General features: G+C 39.7%; 1 protein-coding gene across 4 annotated transcripts in view; it reads right to left on the reverse strand.

Annotated features, from left to right (window-relative positions):
• Nucleotides 1-2,178: 2,178 nt before the first annotated feature.
• myrip (myosin VIIA and Rab interacting protein) overlaps nt 2,179-18,088 on the reverse strand; it is a 196,546-nt gene continuing 180,636 nt past the window's right edge. For all 4 annotated transcript variants that reach the window (XM_008115546.3, XM_008115547.3, XM_062957474.1 and 1 more), the window contains 6 exons: nt 14,801-14,995; nt 9,422-9,583; nt 8,708-8,812; nt 8,122-8,182; nt 6,786-6,907; nt 2,179-6,250 (listed from right to left, as the gene is read on the reverse strand). In XM_008115546.3, the coding sequence (XP_008113753.1) occupies nt 6,218-6,250; nt 6,786-6,907; nt 8,122-8,182; nt 8,708-8,812; nt 9,422-9,583; nt 14,801-14,995 (678 nt within the window). In that variant the 3' untranslated portion in view covers nt 2,179-6,217. The remainder of the gene's footprint in view (nt 6,251-6,785; nt 6,908-8,121; nt 8,183-8,707; nt 8,813-9,421; nt 9,584-14,800; nt 14,996-18,088) is intronic.

An 18,088-nucleotide genomic window follows, 5' to 3' on the forward strand; every position in this document is an offset into this window, starting at 1 on the left:
GCTGCGTCAACTTAGAATCATAGAATCATAGAATAGTAGAGTTGGAAGAGACCCCATGGGCCATCTAGTCCAACCCCCCGCTAAGAAGCAGGAAATCGCATTCAAAGCACCCCTGACCGGAAAGCAACTTACTGACCGCGGGACAGGGTGAGCTCCCATTGTTAGCCCCAGCTTCTGTCAATCTTGCAGTTCAAAAACATGCAAATATGAGTAAATCAATAGGTACCGCTCCGGCAGGAAGATAACGGCTTTCCATGTAGTCATGCTGGCCACATGATCTAGGAGCCGTCTACAGACAACGCCAGCTCTTTAACTCAGAAATGGAGAAAAAAGAAAGAAATGGAGCACCACTCCTCAGAGTTGGACTCGACTAGACTCAATGTTAAGGGGAAACATATATGTGTCTGGTAACTGGCCAGGAAGACCGGTGGCAAAGTGCGTTAAAGCGCTGAGCTGCTGAACTTGCAGACTGAAAGGTCCCAGGTTCAAACCCCGGGAGCGGCGTGAGTGGCCGCTGTTAGCTCCAGCTCCTGCCAACCTAGCAGTTCGAAAACATGCCAATGTGAGTAGATCAATACGTACCGCTCCAGTGGGAAGGTAATGGCACTCCATGCAGTCATGCCGGCCACATGACCTTGGAGGTGTCTATGGACAACGCTGGCTCTTCGGCTTAGAAATGGAGATGAGCACCAACCCCCAGAGTCAGACATGACTGGACTTAACATCAGGGGAAACCTTTACCTTTTACCTTAACTGGCCAGGAAGACTCTTTTCACACCGAATTGATGAAAGGATTCACGTGTTTCTTTTCTCTGTTTTGATTCCCAGGTCCTGAGATTGATCCATTTTGGTATGTGGGGCGTGGAGTTCGACCTATTGGCCGGTTTGGGAAAAGACAGCTGAAGAACCGCCAGAGGTCTAGGAACAGCATCCTGGATCTACTACTGACTGCTTTACAAGACAAAGAAGCATTGGATGAAGAAGATAATGACTGGTGATTTTGTTCCTGTGCTATACTTGCTATAAAATATCGTATTCTATGTTTTGAGTGCCATCACATTTCATTCTAACATCACACACACACACACACACACACCCTAATGGACAGGCAGATATCAAATTTGTGGAATCTACTTGTTTTGTTTTTCCTGGAAACTTGAAATCAATCAAAAAGAATCAAGTGCAAAATAATGGTTCAGATAAGCAAGCACCTTCTTGAGAGTGAAGTAACAGAGTCCTTCTGCAAATATGGTCAGCTCAGGAATATACAATGAACATATGAATTAAGCTTATTTGCTCTTTTTAACACATAATCACCTCCATGTCCTTCCCTGCACAAACAGTTTAATTGGGAGAAGGGGAGCCTTTTACTTGTTGCAATTGTTATATGTTTGGTAGTCAGAGACACTTTCCAATTCACAACATCTCACCAAGAAATCCACCTTCTGCTCATCCTGGCTTCATTTTCCTTGGTTGACATTGTCTTCACATACACATTACATATATTTAGAGCAAAAATTGAGCTATCCATTCTAAATAGTGAAACTTACTCCACATTACTATCATTTTTAAAAAATGTGACATTACCGGTAATTATATGGCATTGGCTACCAATTCAAAGATTGTAATGCATTCTAGCGATCTTATTTGCATGTGCAGGACACAGTGACATTTCATGCTCAATGAGAAAAATTCAGTATGACAGAAACTATACAGATAGCTCATTGGAAAAAGTATGCGTGCTTGAAAAAAAGCTGTGCTATTTCAGTGTGTTATTATGAATGTAAACAGCATTAATAAAATCCAATGCATCAAACTATTAAACAGATGTGAAATGTTAGCTCTTGAGTGTTTTTAGGTCTGTTATCCATGCCATACACAGAAGGGTGAGCCCTCAGAAAGATGTGCTCTGATATAATTAAGATATGGCTGGTGGGGCATAATCTACTAGAATATTTTCATGTGCAAGAAATACAGCTATGAAAGAACACTACCATTCATTTAAGGAAGCCTGTGCTAGAGAACTTCCCAGAAGCCTGTGTCCCGTGCTTAAATACAGGGAAATGAAGGCTCCTCCAACACCTAAATGTCATGGGTGAAATAGGCAACCTTGGATTAGTAGCGAGTCTGGAATTTAATGGAAATAAACTCGATGGCAATAAACAGAGAAGCACACTGTGAAGGTCTTATACTTGATGTATTTGGCATTTTTTCTTTATGCCCCATTTAATGCAACATGTGAAAGGAATGTGTACACAGGCAGTCCCTACGTTATGGACAAGATAGACTCTGTAGAATTGCTCTTAAATTGAATTTGTATGGAAGTCAAAACAGGTATATTTTTCACATGTAACTCCAGCCAAAAATATATCTTTTAAAGTTTTGGATAGCATAGGGAACGGTTAACACCCCAACGAGTGTTTGTTTTGCTGTCTGTGCTCCAGCTCAGAAGATTTCACTTCACTTTCTATCCGGTGATTGGATCTTGAAAACCTTCAGTAGAGACACTTATTCCGCATTTCAGGAGTGAATTTAGCTTTGGGGGGGTAGATTTCCCCCACTTAATGTTGCCTCACCCCTGTTCTTAGGAACCCCTGGTGGTGCAGGGGGTTAAACCCTTGTGCCAGCAGGACTGCTGACTTGAAGGTTGAGTTGCTGACCTGAAGGTTGCCGGTTCGAATCCAACCCAGGAAGAGCATGGATGAGCTCCCTCTATTAGCTCCAGCTGCATGCGGGGACATGAGAGATGCCTCCCACAAAAATGGTAAAAAACATCAAAACACTCAGGCATCCCCTGGGCAATGTCCTTGGAGACAGCCAATTCTCCACACCAAAAGCAACTTGCAGTTTCTCAAGTTGCTCCTGACATGAAAAAAATCATTCTTAACTATGAGTCATTTGTAAGTCAGATGTTTGTAACTCAGAGACTGCCTGTATAGTGTTAACACATTGGAAACAGCTGGCATTAAAATGTGATAACTCTCTTAAGCCAGGTATATCTAAGTTCAACTCTTCCAAATTTGTTATATTTTCTGTCATCAATCATAGGGCCCCAAACTAATTTTTCCTATACATCATTTGTTTTACTCTTATATCATTTTTCTTGACAATAATACCTTCTCAGAATGCAGATAACAACAACAACGCAAGTGTCAAGTTCCACTCAGATTGAATCATATTGGCTTCATTGTTTTCACCGTTAAAATATTTTTCATTTATAAAAAAAATACTGTAAATATAAATATTAATACTGATTGAAATCACTAGATGACAAAATCATTTTTGTGTGCTATAACATATACATTTTTATGGTTTCTTTAAAACTGTAAATTAAATCTTTGCACATTTGGCACAAGTAAAACCTTTGTAAAAATTGAAATGCCACACAGCAGGCAGGAACTTCTTGTCTTTCTTTTTTTTTTTTGCATTGCCTACACAGTACACATTTTTCTCAAAGAAGACTGAATAGTTTAACATTTGAACACTATAGTTGCTTTTCATGCCTCTTATGGAAAACATTCTATTTCAAACTGATTTGTTTTATATCACACCAACAGAACAAAAGCCAAAGAGTTATCTATTAAAAGTGGTGATGTCTTGATTCAATAATATTACATACACTGAGTTAGCTAATAGTATCATTGGACAAATATGTAGACCATCTGTCATTTTTGACATCTCAGTTACACGCAGATCTGCAGAAACAAGAATCTGGGAATGTATTCCGGACAAGTGCAGAAAGAGTTATGTGAATAGGAAGTGAGTCATTTACAATTGAATTCAATCCCTAATTTTTAAACAAGCTTTTTATTAGATTTCATACTATATGGACTGTTATGCACTGTAGACAAAATTCTGCCATCTGATTAGTCAAGTCTATAAAAGATGAATAAGAACTTCATGCATGGACATGATGGCATTATCTTGTCTGCAGTAAAAAAGAATCAGTGAATGTCAATTTAGATAAAGCCTTAGGAATAAATCAAACAAAGTTAATGGTGTTTCAATTGCTGCAGGTACATACTTCTGGTGGTGGTGCTGCAATACTATGCCTCCTTATTCAGAAGTAAGTTCCATTAAGTTGTGTGGGACATGCTCCCTAGGAAGTGTGCTTTGGACTATAGCCCAGGTTCCTTTTTTGACCACCCCTCCATTTGTAAAGTTGAGGAGTGAGGAAATTGTGAGCTTTTCTAGACTTTTAATCCATGCTTATGGATATAGTGGCGTTCTAATGAGTTAACTGATAATCTGCATAGGAAATGGCATTTTAGCTGTATCTAAGAAAGAGCATCAGGTGCAAATCTTGTGCAGAGATTGTGAATCTTATTGAAAGTCTGAATCAATGACCTCAATTTATATCTGGAGGTCCCAGGCAGCAAACACCATATGAGAGGAAGATTAGTAAAAGGGAGCCATTTCTTTGATTGTGTTGAGCTGAATTGGAGTTTAATTATAACTCCCTTTCCTTTGATACTTATGAATACTAGGCCTTGACTACTCCAAAGTTGCGGCAATTAAAGTAAATTTAGAAACTTTCCAGTGTGCTCAGCACTTCTGACTTACTTTAGCTCATGATATTCAATTGACAACCCCTCTTTGCCAATTATTCTGGCCCAGTGCCAGTTTTTTTGCCAGTCCGTCATAGGGAACAGTTGGGAATCTATGCCTTCTGAAAAGAAACCTAACATCAGCCTTCCAGTTAATATTGTCCTTAAACTACAATTATATGCTTCTCAAAAACAAATAGGGTGATCACTTTGATTTGTCAAGCTCCTTTTAAAGAATTTATTATTTATAAATTTGGAAGTAAAGTTGATAAATTAGTTTGAATGTGTTGTCAAAGGCTTTCATGGCCAGAATCATTGGGTCGCTGTGAGTTTTCCAGGCTGCATGGTCATGTTCCAGAAGCATTCTCTCCTGATGTTTCACCCACATCTATGGCAGGCATCCTCAGAGGTTGTAAGGTTTGCTGGAAACTAGGCAAGTAGGGTTTATATATATCTGTAGAATGTCTGGTGGAGGCAAGTGTGAATGCTGCAATTGACCACCTTGATTAGCATTGAATAGCACTGCAGCTTCAAAGCCTGGCTGCTTCCTGCCTGGGTAATCCAGGTAACAGCTCCCAACAGGGGTTCCCCCAGACAGGAAGCAGCCAGGCTTCGAAGCTGCCAGGCTATTCAATGCTAATCAAGCTGGCCAATTGCAACATTCTCATTTGCCTCAGACAAGAGTTCTTTCTCCCACCCTGGACATTCCAGATATATAAACCCCACTTGCCAAGTTTCCAACAGACCTCACAACCTCTGAGGATGCCTGCCATAGATGTGGGCAAAACATCAGGAGAGAATGCTTCTGGAACATGGCCATGCAGCCCGGAAAACTCACAGCAACCCAGTTACAGTAGTTTGAATGTTCCCTCTTGAGATAAGTCAGGTTGCAAGACTGAAAGGCATGGACTGATTTCAGTTGGGAATATACCTAAATCACCAACTGGCTTTGACAATTCTTGAGAATGGGTGCGGTTTCAAATGTAGTTAGGGTAAAGTGTACTTAACCAGCAAACATATGCACTTGGGACATTCATGTGCTGCCGAGCAGAGGATGCTATAATGAAATGCAAGGAGAAATCCCAAATGGGAAACTGCTTTCCCTCTCAGCTGAAAGCATTCAACCTTCTCCTTGATTATTATTATACCTCTCCACAATTTGTTTCAGAAGTACCAGTTACTCCTGGAAAACTTCTTATTGCTCTGGCAACATCATATAGATTTAACGGTGTGAACAATAAGGTCCCGGGATATATGGATCACAGGATGGATGATTTGACTTTTTTCTTGACTTCCACATAAGACCTTGATCAACATTAATGGATGAATTAAGACTACAAAACATACTGTATTTTCAAGACAACATACTTTAGTACAATTGACAATGTGAGGAAAAGTGCATTGTAAAATGTGGAATCTTGCTTATATGAAGTTCAATGTCCTTCCTAGAGTCTCTTGAAAACTTTAAGGCAGAATTTCAAACAGCAGACCACAATGCTGAAGACTTGAACAGCTTGCTCAGTGAGGTATCCAAACAAAGCCCTATTACTGAGGCATTATGGGTTCTTGAGGGTCTGTTTTTTAATTGGATGTATACAATGGCTGTTATATAAAGGCACTCTAGTTTGCAGCCTTAGGCAGTGTGTTATTGGCAGTAAAATTCTGCAATTCTAGTACATTACAGCAGACCCTATAGTTGGTTCCTAAAACAGAAAAGATAACATTAATACAATATTTAAATAAACATATGAAGCAATATAAATGTTGCAAAATTACTAAAAGATAACCACAGACTGAAATAGCAATCCACCTATTAATTTTATGAGACAGGGTGTTCACACAATAAATATACTATGTTTCATATTCATTATAAGAAAAACAGTTACCCCAAATACCTCTTTCCTCACCTAGATCTTCCTTCCTCCAAAGGATGACATAATTTTTTTCACATAAATCTAAAACCTAAATTAATTTCCAAAACTGATTTAGTTTTGAAGTTATGAAATGTAATAAGGATTTGAGTGTGCGTGTGTAAAAGGAAAAGATGTGCTCACACCCCAATATAGTATCTGAATGGTAGCTTACACAAATCTGATATGTGTATGTGTGTGTATCTCACAAAACTGAGGTATCAAGCCTGTTTTAGTTTGGCACATTTTATTGTTATGTGAATTTTAGAGTTTCACGTTTGCACAAAGGAATCTAAAGACTGAATACAATCGCCTATTTAATTCCTACCTTCAAATCCTTGGCAGTGCTTTTTCTCTCCATTTTTGTTCTTTGTGTCAGAGATCCTTGGAGTATAAAATTCCTGTTAAATGTTTTAACAGGGGTAACTGGAGAGACATTCACATTTTCACCTGAAAAGAGAATTTCCAGCAATTTTTTTTTACAATCATGACATATGTTAAGCAGAAAGGGCAAGATGTATAGTATCTATTTTGCATCTAGAAGTGGGAAGGATGCCTCATTCTGAAGCATGGAGAGGTGTTCCCACTGTTTCTATAAAGGTCTGAGGTCAGATAGAAGCATCTACATATTCACAGCTCCAGTTTTCACTTAGAATGCATCTACACTGCAGAATTAGTGCAGTTTGATACCATCTGAATTGCCATGGCACAATAACACAGAATCCTGGGAATTGCAGCTTTACTAGGTCTTTAGCCTTCTCTGCCAAAGAGTGCTGGGGCCTCATCCAACTACAGCTCCCAGGATCCCATAGCACTGAGACATGGTGATTAAAGCGGCATCAAATCTCAATAATTGTACAATGCAGATGCACCCTAAGTCCCATTTTAGACAAGGATTGTGATTTTGTGTTTTCTTGATCCTATACCATTCCATGAGAGATAAATGGATGAATTTATTTTCCAGATCTAAGCAGGGCTTTGTCAATGCCACTTTTATGCAAGTGCCTCTGAGTTAAACGCCATGCCGAGGAACATCAGTGCAAATCATACCACTGTAGCTAAAGCCAATACCATATATGGCCTGTTGTTTAAGCATTTAAAGGAAATTACAATCTAATATACCAAGGTGGACAAACTAACACCAATGTCAATTTGAAAGCTTTGAAGGCACAGAAAAACCTGGAAGACATGAAATAAAAGTTTTCACCCACCAAGATATAACATTTGGGATACAAATGATAGGAAAACACAAATTATATTTTTAATGATCACGACTTTTTTGTGAAATAAAAATGGCTTCGGTTTATTTTTATTAATCTACAGTGCAAGTCCAATATTTCATATTGGAAACAAATGCCACCAAATTGAATGGTACTTACTCCCAGGAAAATGTATATGGGATTATAGCCTTAAAATATTTCTGTTAATTTGTTATTAATCTGCTTTCCAAATCTTTAGAAAGCTGACAATGTTAATAAATTATCTAATTTGATTAGAAGGGCTATTGCACTTCGTAACTGTCATCAAGTTGACATTGACTTATGCTGATCCTATGAAAAGGAGACCTCCAAGTTGCTCTGTTATCAACAACTCAGCTCAGGTCTTGAAGATGTGGGGCCTAATGATTAAAATTAAGCAATGTATTTCCCCTCAGTTTCCATCACCTTTCACTGGTGGAGCTGGAAGCTTTCGTCTCTGTTGTCTGGATGTGTCTATTGTGTGCATCTATGGGAGAGAAAAAAAAGTCCATATTAATGAGGAAACATTTATCAGCATGGATAGTATCAGCAAGCAGGTCAAAGTAACAACAAGCAAACATGGAGCTGTTTTTCATCATTTATATCAGGACACGCATCTCATCTTCTGATGAGCATTGTGACAGGGATATGGGCTCTCATTTTAGTGGAAATGTGGCCAGCAGGGTTCTGCACATGGAGGCATGCTTTTATGTAACTGTATTACTATCTCTATCTATCTATCTATCTATCTATCTATCTATCTATCTATCTATCTATCTATCTATCTATCTATCTAGCCAGCACTCATCTATACAATCTAATTAAGACACAAAAGCAAAAGGGGATGGCAGTGCGGGAGAGGAGTAAATCTAGCAAGTACTGCCTTTTCCTTTCTCCTTCCAAAGCTATAGCAGTAGCATGCCAATTGGAATGGATGAAGGGCCTCTCATCTGCTTTTGGACCTAGGCATGTTGGAGCTATGCCCACATCCTTGTTGGCTGCTTTGTCTCACCTGGTTTGTCTGCTGTTGTTCACGTTTTCTTCTCAGGTGAATGCATGGAGCCACATTCAAGCCTGCTACTGTAAGCGCGGAAATTCTGCTTTCAATATCTGAAATCTTTTAAAAAAAACAAGCCATTTATTTATGAAAGAGAGAAAGAAAGAAACAGAGAATTATTATTTTTAAAAGACTGTGAAATGGCATGCATGTCTTTATTTACAGTTAAAGAAGTATACATTTTTAACTGGTGTCACACCTAACCAAATAAAAAAATACCTTATATTGAAAATACAATTTCCTGTGGTTTCCTCTTTATTCTAAGCATTTTCCATAAAGATGAAACATGCATTCCAGTTTTGTCTGTATACACATCATAGTCTTTCCAAACACAAAGAATATCAAATAATCCTGCTGATAGTAAATAGAAGCATACAATTCCATTGTTGAAACAGGTCACTTCAGGGTGCTGATCATAATCTTTAAAGACTTCTACTGCTTAGTTCCAGACTATCTGAGAAACAGTATCTATAGCAGGGATGGAAAACTTTGGAAAGCTAGAGGGGCCATATTAGCTCACCCGGAGGCCTGAGAGGGCCACCTCTTCTCTGCACCTACTCCTAGGGGAAAAAACAATTTTTTGGATCCTCTATGAGGCATTTTCACAATACTTTGAAGCTTTCCTGGTCCATCAAAGAAGTAAAAAATAAGAAACCCCGTTAATCTCACCTGACGTTCTGCATGGTGAACTTGTGCTGCTGCTGTTGCCACTTGATCCTCTAGATCAGCCAGTTCGGATTCAGCAGTAATGCTGTTAATTTCACGTGCCGCTTCCTCTAACTCATTTAGCTGACCTTCCAAACCATAAACACTGCCAGCTGTCAGATAGACCTAAACATACCAATACCAATATCCAGTGAGTTTGGTCTTTCTCAGTGGCATCTCTTCTGAACTGTATCATGCAAGCCAATGACAGTATTTTGCACTTTGTTAACTGCCACCAAGTCGACTAGTTTGACTTGCAGCAACCTTATGAATGAGAGATCTCCAACTCATCCTATTATCAACAGTCCTGCTCAGTTCTTGCAAACTCAGGGCCATGGCTTCCTTGACTGAATCAATCCATCCAAAATGCAGTCCTCCTCTTTTGCTACTGCCTTCGACCTTACCACCAATCATTTATGGCATGAATAAAACAATCTATGTACTGTGCAAAAGGTAACCATTTTCAGAACAGGCTTATACTCTAAAAACGTTGAAACAAAACAAACACAGTAGTAGTAGAAGTAGAAGTAGAAGAAGTAGAAGAAGAAGAAGAGGGAGGGGGAGGGGGAGGGGGAAAAAGAGGGTGAAAATGGTGGATCAATCCAAATAAATGAGAACAATGAATTGATATATTTTCTTTGTCTTTGAACCAGATATGAAGATGCTCAGTTCAGTGTATGACTTTGGTATGCTAGTTCAGAATTATTATTTAAAATATAGTTAATGATTGTCATTTGATACACTGGCCAACACACATTTTGGTGCCGCAAATGTTAGATCTCTTTCTGGGTATATTTGCTCTGCTGATTCTAAATATGGTTTTCTTCTATCCGCTCTAGTATTTGAGATTACAGAACATAGGCCACATACCATTTACCATCTGCTTACTCATAAAGAATCATAACCATATCTAAGAAACTAGATCTCATGCAGTCTATCCAATGCAATTTTCTGACAATTTTCTGCCCCAAATAACCCCAGGAACAGGCCTAAAAACCAGAACACCAAGAATATTGTTGTTGGGTGGTGTAATCAATCAAAACTTTATAAGAAACTAGCTGTGCCCGGCCACGCGTTGCTGTGGCGAAGTATGGTGGTATGGGAAATAAAGTATTGAGGAATTGGTGGTAGTTAAGGTCAAGGGTAAAGGTTTTCCCCTGACATTAAGTCCAGTCATGTCTAATTCTGGGGGTTGGTGCTCATCTCCATTTCTAAGCCGAAGAGCCGGCGTTGTCCGTAGACTCCTCCAAGGTCATGTGGGATGACTACATGGAGCGACGTTACCTTCCCGCCGGAGCAGTACCTATTGATGCATTCACATTTGCATGTTTTCGAACTTCTGGGTTGGCAGAAGCTGGGGCTAACAGTGGGGGCTCTCTCCGCTCCCCCAATTCAAACCTGTGGCCTTTCGGTCCAGAAGTTCAGCAGCTCAGCACTTTAACACGCTGCGCCATCAGGGGATATTATTTCCTAAAGGTTGTGAATATACAATATTTCTGATTGGGTTTTTTTTTTGTTTGTTGGAGGCAAGTATGAATGCTGCAATTAGGAAAAATGATTAGGATGTAATGGCCTTGCAGCTTTAAAGCCTGGCTGTTTCCTCCCTGAGTGAATTTTTTGTTGGGAGGTGTTAGCTGGCCCTGATTGTTTCCTGTCTGGAATTCCCTTGTTTTCAGAGTGGTGTTGCTTGCGATATTTTATGTGCTTCTACTGTCTGTGGCCCTGAGAAAACAGAGGATTTTCCAGACTTTGATGATGGGAATACTTTGTTGGGAGGTGTTAGCTGGCCCTGATTGTTTCCTGTCTGGAATTCTCCTGTTTTCAGAGTGATGTTCTTTGCGATATTTTATGTGCTTCTACTGTCTGTGGCCCTGAGAAAACAGAAGATTTTCCAGACTTTGATGATGGGAATACTTTGTTGGGAGGTGTTAGCTGGCCCTGATTGTTTCCTGTCTGGAATTCCCCTGTTTTCAGAGTGGTGTTCTTTGCGATATTTTATGTGCTTCTACTGTCTGTGGCCCTGAGAAAACAGAGGATTTTCCAGACTTTGATGATGGAAATACTTTGTTGGGAGGTGTTAGTTGGCCCTGATTGTTTCCTGTCTGGAATTCCCCTGTTTTCAGAGTGGTGTTCTTTGCGATATTTTATGTGCTTCTACTGTCTGTGGCCCTGAGAAAACAGAGGATTTGCCTGATTTTGATGATGGGAATACTTTGTTGGGAGGTGTTAGCTGGCCCTGATTGTTTCCTGTGTGGGATTCCCCTGTTTATTTACTGTCCTGGTTTTAGAGATTATATTGTTCTGCATTATTCTATCCCAGTAATTATTTCATATTAAAGAAGAATCTCACTTATCCAACATTCGCTTATACAATGTTCTGGATTATCCAACGCAGTCTGCCTTTTCATAATCAATGTATTTGTAGTCAGTGTTTTAAATTCATTGTGATATTTTAGTGGTAAATTTGTAAATACAGTACAGTAGAGTCTCATTTATCCAACATAAACGGGCCGGCAGAACGTTGGATAAGCGAATATGTTGGATAATGAGGAATTAAGGATAACCCTATTAAACATCAAATTAAGTTATGATTTTACAAATTAAGCACCAAAACATCATGTTAGACAACAAATTTGACAGAAAAAGTAGTTCAGTACACAGTAATGCTATATAGTAATTACTGTATTTATAAATTTAGCACCAAAATATCACGATATATTGAAAGCATTGACTACAAAAATGCATTGGATAATCCAGAACGTTGGATAAGCGAGTGTTGGATAAGTGAGACTCTACTGTAAATACTACATAGCATTACTGCGCATGGAACTACTTTTTCTGTCAAATTTGTTGTATAATATGATGTTTTGGTGCTTAATTTGTATAACGATTACCTAATTTGATGTTTAATTGGCTTTTCCTGAATCCCTTCTTATTATCCAACATATTCACTTATCCTGCCGGCCTGTTTACGTTGGATAAGTGAGACTCTACTGTATATTTCTAATCTTATATTATCTGCTCAGAACTGGATTATATGAGGCCCCTTCTTCACAGCTGTATAAAATGCACACTGAAGTGGATTATATGGTAGTGTGGAGTCAAGATAATCCAGTGCAAAGCAGAAAATATAAGATTATAAATGGGTTATATAGCTGTGTGGAAGGGCCTTGAGTCTACACTGCCATATAATCCAGTTCAAATTAGATAATCTGTGGAAGAAGCCTAAGTGAGGCCTAAATCGGCCTGTCCACTAACTGAAACCTGGCTGTCCCTTGGTTGCTAGGCAACCAAGTGGGCAGAGATTAGCCCTCTAAACTGGCAGCAATTGGATAAAAAAAATTATTGCTCTCTCTCTAATTAGGACTTTATTTTTCTTTTCTTTTTGTTGTATCAACCTTGAGGCGTGGATGATGGGTTGTGTTGTCAAATTTTGAGGTTGGGGGGCCTGTACTTTTGTTGTTTTGTGAATTGCCGTGATGCCATCACTCTTATATATATATAGATTGTTTTTTTCTTTTCATAATTGTTTGATGCTTCATCTCTTCCCCTCCTCATTCCTGTACTATTGAAAAGGGCATGAGGATTGTAAAATTAGGTAAAAGTCTTCAAAACATCACATGGGATGAGGTGTAATCTTAAACTGATTGCTCAGCGGAACAAAAAAAGTTCTTGATGTCTGGGGTTTTAGGCCTTTTTCTAGGGTTATTTGGGGAGCTGATTCAGAAAACTGCATTGGATAGACTGTGGGATGGGGTGTGGACTGGGTGGCCCACGTGGTCTCTTCCAGTTCTATATTCTATGATAAGCTCTAATTTCTTAGATATGGCTATCATGATTTTCTATGGAAGAGCAAATTAATACTCGTATATGGCCTATGTTCTGTATCTCAAAAACTAACTGATAAGGGAAAACTGGTACCATTTTTCTGAACCAGTGGATCAAATAAATTCAGAAACAAGTCTAGCATCTGAGTGATATTACTGCTCAGTGATATTACTGCTCGAGATTAAAGGACAGAGGAGCAAAAAAACAACAACAACCTTAGGTAGAAAAAAACCCAAGTCTTCCAGTATTGGCTAAAAATGTGTATGGGATTTTTTATAAACAGGAGCTGATAAGTTGTATTTAGTCTGAAGAAGGTGAAGGAAAGATGCTAACAGTTGCGCATATTCAGAAAGCATGTGGCCACTGCAAATGAAAACTTAGAGAGATGGGGACAAACCGATAAGCAAAAATGTTTCCATTTAAGATGCCAGTGTTTGCATTGGACCCAAGAGCATGGACCTGAGAGCCTGCAGGGCAAGTAGGAGGCACTTCTTCTCCAACATGGGGCATGGTACCAGAGGCGGTTCAACCACCAGGCCAACTAGGCAGTTGCCTGTGGCGCCATCTTGTTGGGGGCGCCATCGAGGCAACTCCTGTCTCCTGCGGCCTGCCTCCGCAAGGTATTGAACTGCTTTTTCTGTTGATTTGTTGTAAAACATGATGTTTTAGTGCTTAATTTGTAAAACCTTAATGTAATTTGATGTTTAATAGGCTTTTCCTTAATCCCTCCTTATTATCAAACATTTTTGCTTATCCAACACTTTTATTTTTCAGTGATTGGTTTGAGGGGGGGCGCCAAAATTCTGTTCACCTACACTTGAAAAATACCTAGGACCGGCTCTGCATGGTACTTCTCTGCAGTACCAAACACCTACAAATTTGGTTACAGAACAGCACATCAGGAAATATATTAGGAAACAACATTATCACTCTCCTAGGCTATGATTTCTTATTTGATTATACTTCTCTTAATTTCTACAAATGCCAGTAGAGTGCAAATTTGAAATTCCCAGGTTTACTAGTATTTTTAGTGTACGCTGTGGCCACTCAAGCCCAAATGCTATCTCTTCCTTTATCTTTTTCGAAAGCAGGGCTTTATACAGCAAGATGCAAAACTGAGGAAGATCTCTGGGACGCCCTTTCCCATCCTTTCTGATCCCCACAGGCTGCATTAACCTTTTCTGAAAAATGAAAATGCTGGGAAGATGGGGGTGGGTGGAGCTTTTTAACAGAGGAGTTGTCCCACTTAAAGCTTTGTGGAGGCACAATTCTCTACTTTTTGACTAAAAACTTATGGAGAGATGATTGTGTTGTGGTGTGTGCTGGGGAAGGCATTCAATTTCATTGTGCAATAGTACAATGTCAATAAAGCTATTCTATTCTATGCTATGCTGTTTTCTGATTTGGTAATGGGAACACAAAATGCTGGTGGCCTATAGAGTGCACATGTGTGGCCTATACAGTGCCCATTTCCCAGTGTTCTGCAACACGCATACAAATGTCTGTCATTCTTACATTTTCTTCCAGTGTTGTGAGTTGCTCATCAAGTCTGATAGGGTCTGTGCCTAATGGAAACTCCCCTTTTCCTTTGTCGTGGGTATCTGCTGGGAAATCACACGGTCCTGTGGATTCTGCTATGAGCTCCTCTGTTGCATTGATGACTTTTAGAACTTCAGTGGAGATGTTGCAAAGAGATACAGCAGAGTATTTCTGTTTTAAAGAGAAAAAAGTTGCACATTAGGAGACATCCACACATCCAGAAATGACATAAGTTCATATATATATCTACTTCCCAGCATTTTGGGCAGCAGTGGGAAGTTGCTTGTGGCTGAAAATCCATCACTATTCTTTGCGGAGCACTCAATTATAATGTCTTTGAGTCTCCTGCTATCGCCGTTGATTTCTACATGACGATCATATCATGCACACTGACTCCTGAGTGTACTAAGCACATTATTTATGCCAGCTAAAGGAGGCTGGTGTGGTAATTTGTGCAGCAACGCACAACTAAAACACCCCTGAGAGATGGCTATGTAAAATCCGTTTAAAAACTTCTGAAGAAAGGAAATCTACCACCTTCTGAGGCAGCATATTCAACTCTTAGACATACTCAAGGTTTCAGGATTACAAGCAATATGAATCATGACAATGTTATAAAAGAAATATCAGTACCTCTCAAACGAAACAGGATATTCTAGAAAATTATCTCTTTATATATATCTGGTTACTATGCCAATCTGAAGACTACATTAAAATTGTAAAACTTGTCTTATATTCTTTGGCTCACAATTTTTTTTAGTATTTGTTTACTATTAGCTGACCCTGCTAATAGTCTGCTTTTAATTTGTTTTTATTATAACATGTTTTTAACTTGCTCTTTTATTTGACTTTTATGGGAACTGCGATTCTCTTTTTTGGGCACCTGTGCCCATATTCTGGTCATAGACCGTAATAAATTGCTGATTGATAGTATTTGTTTATTCATTTATGAAAGTTAATTTGGCTCCATGGAATATTAATACAGCTGCATGTAGCCTTCAGGATAAATAATAAAAATTCTCAATAAAAGATTTAAAATGTATTTTTACATTTAAATTAAAACACTATGAATTTTTAAATACAACACATTAGCAAGCAGCAACAGATATGAAGAATGCAGGCCAACACACCCCCTTTTGCCAACCCCCTAAAGTCCATGAGTACAAAAAAAAAGACCTTATCTACTTCCTGAAAATAAAATGAAACTGATCAGAAGTCCTTTAGGAAGAAAGTTCAGCATGAGAGGTTCCAATCACCTTTTATATCTTTTTTATTAGAAAAAAAACTAAATCTAAGTATGAAAAATTAATATGGGCACATTTTCAGCTTTATTTTCACCTCACCTAGTATGCTTGAAATTTAGCAAGAATATTGTCCTGAGGGAATAGAATGATGCCTGCAAATGTCATGACATTAATTTGTAATGGCATTTGTAGCAGCAGAAGGCATCGTACAGCTCTTCTGAAACTCTAAAATGGGAATTCTTTGTACGATCTGTCTGAAATTTTGCAGTTATGGTACCAGTGCAAAAGGGTAGGAAAATACCACCTGGACAGAAAGCAGAAACGTGAGAAGCAGCAGCAATCAAAGTGACTTTACCTTCAAAAGTATGAGAAAATCAAAACAGAGGGAATTGAAACAAGACAAAACAAATGTGGTAAATCTTTATGGTTCCTGAAGCAGGGCATTTTGAAATTACCTTGGCATAGGTGGGGGAGGAAGATTCAAATGGGGAGGGGGGTTCGAAGACAGCCTTACCAATTTATATTGAGCATTTTGAAGTTTAAAACTAGCACTTCAAAAGGTAATAAAAACAATCTGGAAGCCAATATCTTTTTCTAATCGTTTCTTTCTGTTAGCAAGTAGGCTGTCACATTGTGAAGTCTCCAAGTTGTATTTACAAGCTAAATTTTTCAAGAATGTTAAAGTAATCTGGTCTGGAGATTACTAGAGCGTGTGTCACAAGATCCATGTCTTTTTTTTCCCTGAAAGCAGATGCCGATGAAAACACTTCTGCTGCTAAGGTGTTCTCTGGATCAAGGCAACCACCTGAAATTCCTATATAAAGTCCAGCAACATTCCAAATAGCGCTCCGAATCATTGTTGGAAAAAACCCAATCGCATCCACATCCACAATAGGGGATCCACTAACTCTCAGATCCAGCAGACTTTCTGCCATCAGTACCTCCATTTTCTCTAGGTTGATCACTAGTTATTTTATCCTCATCAAATCCTCAAACAACTGACTTTCTGGTACAAGAGAAATAAAGAGTAGTGATGACCGTTCATTCTAAAGTCCAAAACATAGATACTAGGCTTGCTCAAATAATTCGATTTCCCCGTTACCCGTTATTAATTCGTTACTTTCGTTTGTTTTGAAGCAATATACGGCCTTGATTGTCCACACGTCTGGATATCACAGTTTCGAACCACGAGAGGCCGTTTTTTGTTATGTCGTCGTTTTTTTCGTTAGGAAAAAAAGTTTTTGCAAATCACCCAAACTCCCACCATTCAGGCCCTTTCCTTTTGCCCCTCAGCAAAAGGGGCGTCACGGGCTCAGCCAATGGGAGGGGGCGAGGGGGAAGGCGGCCGAGGAGGAAGACGGAGGGGGGAAATGGCCGCCGCCGCCTCGCCTCAGCTCAGGCCTGGTGTCTCTTTGTGAGGCGGGAAGGCGGCGGATGGAGAGACCGAGAGAGACAGAGACACGCAGAGATGGAGGCTGATGCGGGGCCCGGCGGTGAGGAGGAAGAGGCCCGGGATGCGAGGGGGTGTGGGCCAGGCCCGTCCTTGGCTGCTCCCGGGGAGGGAGGGAGGGAGGACTACGACTCCCAGGGGCCCAGATTCGCACCCTCCCTCCCCCCAATACAGGTCTCCATACGACGCTACATGAACTTGAATGGATACTGTGGTTGTGTTGTCGAAAGCTTTCATGGCCGGGATCACACTGTTGTGGTATGTATTCCGGGCTCTATGGCCATGTGCCAGAAGCATTCTCTCCTGACGTTTCACCCACATTTGTGGCAGACATACTCAGAGGTTTTGACGTCTGTGCGAAGCTAGGCAAGTGGGGTTTATATATCTGTGGAAGGTCCAGGGTGGGAGAAAGAACTCTTGTCTGTGGGAGGCAAGTGTGAATGTTGCAATTGGTCACCTTGATTAGCATTGAATAGCCTTGCAGCTTCAAAGCCTGGCTGCTTCCTACCTGGGGGAATCCTTTGTTGGGAGGTATTAGCTGGCCCTGATTGTTTCCTGTCTGGAATTCCC

Source organism: Anolis carolinensis, chromosome 6 (assembly GCF_035594765.1).
Source record: "Anolis carolinensis isolate JA03-04 chromosome 6, rAnoCar3.1.pri, whole genome shotgun sequence".
NCBI classification, from domain to species: domain Eukaryota; kingdom Metazoa; phylum Chordata; class Lepidosauria; order Squamata; family Dactyloidae; genus Anolis; species Anolis carolinensis.